Source organism: Perkinsus marinus, assembly GCF_000006405.1.
Source record: "Perkinsus marinus ATCC 50983 genomic scaffold scf_1104296927884, whole genome shotgun sequence".
Taxonomy (NCBI): Eukaryota; Perkinsozoa; order Perkinsida; family Perkinsidae; genus Perkinsus; species Perkinsus marinus.
The window spans coordinates 181976-188101 of NW_003217015.1; the positions used below are offsets into that span (position 1 = coordinate 181976).

At 48.3% G+C, this 6126-nt stretch overlaps 3 protein-coding genes across 3 annotated transcripts; all 3 read left to right on the forward strand.

The window, feature by feature from the left end:
* Window positions 1-2221: 2221 nt before the first annotated feature.
* Pmar_PMAR010085 (S-adenosylmethionine synthetase, putative) lies at window positions 2222-3859 on the forward strand (the record flags this gene model as incomplete). The annotated part of the gene is made up of 7 exons (XM_002788508.1): window positions 2222-2446; window positions 2518-2670; window positions 2720-2976; window positions 3027-3264; window positions 3312-3445; window positions 3498-3612; window positions 3662-3859. 7 exons carry the CDS (start codon window positions 2222-2224, stop codon window positions 3776-3778), a joined length of 1239 nt encoding a protein of 412 aa, XP_002788554.1. The 3' UTR covers window positions 3779-3859.
* Window positions 3860-4180: 321 nt separating this feature from the next.
* Pmar_PMAR010086 (Cell growth-regulating nucleolar protein, putative) lies at window positions 4181-5233 on the forward strand. Its single transcript, XM_002788509.1, has 6 exons — window positions 4181-4277; window positions 4347-4512; window positions 4572-4687; window positions 4741-4908; window positions 4956-5064; window positions 5116-5233. The coding sequence occupies exons 1-6, from the start codon at window positions 4198-4200 to the stop codon at window positions 5179-5181; spliced, it is 705 nt and encodes a 234-aa protein (XP_002788555.1). The 5' UTR covers window positions 4181-4197; the 3' UTR covers window positions 5182-5233.
* An 87-nt stretch (window positions 5234-5320) lies between these two features.
* Window positions 5321-5597, forward strand: Pmar_PMAR010087 (hypothetical protein; the record flags this gene model as incomplete). The annotated part of the gene is made up of 2 exons (XM_002788510.1): window positions 5321-5451; window positions 5507-5597. 2 exons carry the CDS (start codon window positions 5321-5323, stop codon window positions 5595-5597), a joined length of 222 nt encoding a protein of 73 aa, XP_002788556.1.
* Window positions 5598-6126: the final 529 nt, after the last annotated feature.

Sequence of the window (6126 nt, forward strand, 5' to 3'; positions counted from 1 at the left end):
TAGCGCCGATGGCAGCTGTGTTGAGCATAACCAAATTCCACAGGGTTTCCATGCTATTGCGGCGGTGGATAATGCTCAGCTGGGAAGTTCCCAGTGGGAACCAACAACATACGGGTAGGTTGTAAGTGCTTACAGCGTGGGATGAAACAGCTCCCTTCAGCAGGTCTTTAATGACAATCTAGCGAACAAGAATACTCAGCAACTGAATAGTGACGACCAGGTAGAACTGTCCTATGGGCACTGCCTACTTCGTACTAGTGCCAGGAAGGGTTCGACCTTGCTCGATTCGAGACGACTTGGACGCTGAAGCACTCCTTCAGTTGCGAAGATCTGTGCGCATACATACAACCCGAAGGGTGTGGTTCGGTACCGACCGATAGCTCACGAATCTTGGCTGGTCGGGATTCTCTACTTCCATTAACCTTTCTTCGACAACCGCCGAGGCCCCTTTCAGTCGAAACCACTACTATTCACGGCTTTGCCAGGCAAAGTTTTGTGCCTCTTGTAAAGCTCGTAAGACCATTGTTGGCCCTATTGATGCGAAGATGGTAGTTGTACCAGCGGTCCAGCTTCTCTTCGCCGGTAATATCTCATTCGTCCCGTGAAACGGAGTACTGTTCCTCTTTGTCGTCTTCTTCCTCTTCGTCCTCATCATCCTCCTCTTACATCTCTACCATGGACTACGACTCCTCCTCCGACGCCTCTGACGCCTCCGTCGTCACCGTGTCTACGACTGCCCCCTCTTCCTCTAACTCCATCCAGTCGGTGTCTACTACTACTAGTAAAGTTTCTGTAATCACTCTTAGTAGCGACAGCGACAATTGATCCGTTTCTCAGTCCTCTACGGGCTAGATGCGTGAATATTCTCGATGTTCTTCTGTGGTAGCGGATTCGCAAAACATTTAGGATCAATCATTTAGGTTTATGCCGTCTGGAAGAGCGTATAGCCGAGATAACTTATCTATCTTAGAAGAGGGTTGAGTCACGAGTTAACGTGTAAGAGTAGCGAGATCACGGCTGAAACGTCAGACGAAGTACAAAGCCTTAGGGCAACAAACCTCTTGCATGTAAATTACGTGGGATTTCATCCCACCCACATCTTGTCTCATGTGCCTTGCAACTCGTTGTAACGTTATACTCGTACACGTAACGTTGTAAGTCGTAAGATGTAAGTTAGTCATAAGTTGTAGCAGAGCATAAATGAGTCGCAAAGGGCAATCGATTCGATTCGAATCGATACTCGTAAAATCGATAGTGATCCGCAGCGGTAGGAATTTTGTACTAGGAGAGAAGTATTATGAGTTGATAATTAACGGAACTCAGGTGTACTCAAGACCATGTGAGGACACCTAACCGTCAGGGCCCCATCGGAGTATTCGATCCCAACTTTAAATTTCAAAGGCGTAAAGAAGTCATTGAAGAGACTGACGTTTTCAAAGGCGTGACTGTCGAGAAGCCACAAGGCTTCTGAACAAGAGACCTCCGTACCTCGGTTCCTAGGCCAGGTTTCCTGGCCTTTTGAATAAGTCGACAAATACGTGTCGAAAAGGCCCAAAGTATTGGCTGCCGAAGTACTCGTCTGGACAAAAATCTGGCCGTAGCGAGTGACACTCGCCGAGTGTCAAAATGTCACCGGACATCTTTTTTCAGTTTTCTGTTCAACTGACACGGAAGAGGCCATTTGGACAAGTCGGCACGCGAAAAGCGTCAAAAAAATCTGTCCAATAGTCTCCTTAGATGAAGCTTTCGCCAACAGTTGTTCGAAGAAGACCCTAAAGGGCGCGCGCTTTTTGCATATTGTGGTCAGAAGGTGCTAGATTTTGACAAGTGTCGGCGTTTGTAGAATGGACAACAAGATGATGTTGTCCGAAGGAGCGCTTACGCATATTCTCAGAATGCACGTGTTAAAATCGCGCCTCAAAATACCAACTTTTACTGGGAAAGTTTATCTGTGACTTCGCGCCTAGTCTAATGCTATACATCAACTGAAAGCGGGTCTTCCATAATGGTATCCCTCCCGTGTTTCGGCCTTCTGTAGAATTACCAACACCTCACGCGATATGTTCAGTTCACTGTTGAAAATCGGATGTGAAAAACCGTGTGTGATCTGAACTTCAGGACGTGAAGTGCCCCGAGGGGTTACCACGCCCGTTCATGGAGGCTCTTCTTTAACAAGTGTTATATACAGTGTATTAGTACACGTATGTCACCTTTGACGACCATGCCTAATCAAACCGGGACCGTGATCCGCCCCCCGCACTCGGGGCATTTTCTTTTCACGTCCGAGTCGGTCAACGAAGGGCATCCCGACAAGATCTGTGACCAGGTCTCTGACGCTGTTTTGGACGCTTGCCTTGCACAGGATCCCGATTCCCGCGTAGCCTGCGAGACTTGCTGTAAAACCGGCATGGTGATGATATTTGGCGAGATCACCACACGCGCTAAGGTGAGTACCACTCCATACCACACTTCCACCACATCGTGTCTTGGTCGTCTGAGTGTATCTCCTGTTCTTAGGTGGATTTTGTGCAAGTAGTCCGTGACGCCTGCAAAGAGATCGGTTACGACGATGACACTAAGGGTCTCGATTACAGGACGATGGAGGTCCTCAACAAGCTTGAGGAACAAAGCCCCGAGATTGGCCAGTCTGTTCACGGATTGGGAACCAAGGCAGGCATCTTCCCCGTACCGATTCATGTGTGACTCGTGTTATCATCAGGCCCCTGAGGACATCGGCGCCGGTGATCAGGGCCACATGTTCGGCTACGCCTCTAATGAGACTCTTGAGCTCATGCCTTTGAGCCATAGTCTAGCCACTAAGCTAGGTCATCAGCTTACCGTTTGCAGAAAGAACGGTATTGTTAAGTGGCTAAGACCTGATGGGAAGACTCAAGTGACCGTAGAGTATACTAAGGGTGATAGTGGTGAAATGATCCCCGTTAGAATCCACACCATTCTAATTTCTACCCAACACGAGTGAGGGCATCAGGCTACCTATTCCGCTCCGTATTGCTCATTTCTGGCAGCCCTGAAGTCAGCCAAGAGCAGATCCATTCTGACTTGATGGAATACATCATCGAGCCTATCGTGCCTAAGCAGTACCTTGATGAGGAGACTATTTACCATTTGAACCCCAGCAAGTTGTTCACTATTGGTGGTCCTCATGGTGATGCTGGTCTGACTGGTCGTAAGATTATCATTGATACCTATGGTGGCTGGGGAGCTCACGGTGGCGGAGCTTTCTCTGGTAAAGATTCCACAAAGGTGAGGTACGTTTGTGCTTCGTATTCGATCTATTCAACTGTGATCAGGTCGATAGATCAGCCGCATATGCTGCTCGATGGGCCGCCAAGTCTCTCGTCCACGCCGGCTTGTGCCAGCGTTGCTTGGTCCAGGTCAGCTACGCTATTGGACTGGTCCAGCCCTTGAGTCTTTTTGTCGACTCGTAAGAGCTCTTTCTCCCTCTAGGTGACACTCATTGTCATCATCGTGTTCAGATACGGTTCGGTGATGCCTGGGCTCACTGATGGGGATTTGTGCGATATCGTTCAACGGAACTTCGATTTCCGACCAGGTTGCATCCAGAGGGATTTGAAGCTAAAAGAGCCTCAAGTGCGGTGGCTAGTCGTGGAGGAGTGTGCTAATGCTATTGTTCTGTCAGTACCAGAAACTGGCTGCTTATGGTCACTTTGGTCGTCACGATTTGATGCCAGCTTGGGAGGTGGTAAAGGACCTAGAGGGGGAGGTGGGGGAAGCTAAGAAGAAACTCTCGAAGTAGTACTCAATACAATTGTCATTGCTGTCATAGAGTGAGCACTGCTGTAAGCAGTAGTCTACATGTATTATGGGAGCTCATCGTCACTATGGTGTTGTATGAGCCCTCCTGTCTACACCGGCAACATTGATTCCTCCCATTTTCGTAGTTGTCACATGGTCATGGGTAGCAGTGTATAGTGGTTACCACCTGAGGAGGTTTATTTCGCATTTTTTTCCAACGACTTGGCTAAACTGCAATATAATTTTATAGTCAATTTCACAGTTGATAACGATGATGGTCCTTTGTTGTGGTTGATGGTTATAGTCTCTTGAGTCTTTCTAGCATTATTGCTGCTGCTGCTGAATGAGCGTTGTTGTGTTGGTAGTTCCCGACTGGGATGGTATAGTGGGAGTTATTGCTAGTCGCTCTATTCCTCTGTGATGGTATCTTTTGTTTGTGCCTGTGGTGAGACCATCAGAAAGCCCAAGGTGCGGAATCATCTGCAACAGAGGCACTGCGAGTAATATAGGTTCACGTCGTCATCGTCATCGTAGTTGAGTTGTTGTGTACGGACTCGCTGTGCTGGTAGGTATATGTCTTGCGTTGACTGCAATCAGACTTTCTACGGTGAGGAGTACTCGTCACACAACAAGTGTATATCAGAAGCGGAGAAGTATATGGGGAAGCTTTATAAGCCTGGCTCGACCAGCACTGAGGGCTCTAAGCAGGATCGATGGCAGAGCAGTGTTATGGAGGTTGGTAACAGCAGTTGTTGAAGTAGTGGTCATGGTAGTAGTAGTAGTCGATGTGTTAGGTACTGGAGAATTATGAAGGGCCTCTGAGGGGGTATGTTGATACCTTGTTGGGGTATGATAACATCCCCAGGAAGGAGAAGGCCTTCAACAACTTCATCAAGAACAGTTTGAAGCTGTAGTCCACTGGGAAGTCCCGTTGAGCATCCTGATGTGGTGATGGTGGTGTAGGCATAACCCTGTTGAGATGAAGAAGTTGTGGCAGCTTGTGCAGAGTGCGGCTCCTGCTACGCCGCCTCCTTCGTCCAATAACAAGAGGGCGGCTGAAGATGAGCCTTGGGGTGGTTGGGAGGAAGAAATCAACAGGGCGCTCAAGAAGAGGAGGACTGCTGAGAAAAGGTAGTAAATCTTGAAGGGTTTAGTCCAGGGAGGAAGTTCACGTTTAGCATGCCATGGAAGCAGCTCCGGGATGAGGTCGTTACTCGTTACTTGAAGAAGGGTGCTGCTGGAAAGGGATGCAAACGGGAGGACGTGAATGACATCATGCTCTCGAAAGTAGGCATCGAAAGTGAGTATCTTGAGGCTCATCATAATTGTTGAGTGCAGATTCCCAAGGCCTATCTTAGTAAATCTAAAAATAAGGTTTCTCTCCCTTCTGAGGAGGAGGAGTAAGCGGCTAGTGGTTATTCAATTGTTACTGTCCGATAGTTTCCTAACGTTAGAGGTTTTCGGTGGGTATTGTGTTGATGCGAAGTTAATGGCGCGCGGTAAGTTTATGCTACCAGACTGGCTTCTATTAACGTATCGCATTATGACATTCGTTCATAATAACTATAAAACGTTGAACGTGGCAAAGGAGGCGAGTAAGCCGGCGATTCGGAAGGCCTATCTTAGTCTAGCTAAGAAGTACCATCCCGATGTGAATAGAGCCCCCAATGGGAGGTAGTGCAGGTGTTCGGTCATGTCATGGACTTTTCCTATGATCTCAGCTGATAAGCTATTCCAAGAGATACAAGAGGCTTATAGCGTATTGGCTGATGATGGTCAGCGGCATAGGTGATAGAGAGAGTAGAGAGCATGCTGGTTGAATTAAAGACAGGTTGGGAGAGAGATGGTATGGGAAGTGTTAGATACGACGAGAGGTTGTGAGCGGCAGAAGGCCTTCGTCGTCATCCTCGTCGTCTCCTGGTGGTCAATTCAACAGTGGGAGTCGGGTTCGTGATGATGGCAATCCGTGGGGCCTAGGGAAGCGGTTCTGGAGTAGGGAGGCTTGTGAGGCATACCATGAGGGTAGGGAATCTACGACGTGGATGGGCCGTTACCCCTTGGTTAGCGAGCAAGCCTTCCTATGGTCAAGAGTGGCAGAGACGGGAATAAGGGGGGTTTCATGGCCCTAAGGAGAGCTATGCTAGGTAGTAGTAAGGTGATCACGCTGATATCTCTGCTCGGGGTCGTCTATGGTACATACACATTGTATTGTAACGTGACGTGGTAGTGGCTCGCCTGCCATGACATTGGAAAAAAGTATAAACAGTAATGGTGCATGTCATGGTTTTGGGAGGTTCCCTTTTTCCGATACGTTTGTTGTCTACGATGAAGAGGCTGCTGCCTTACCAG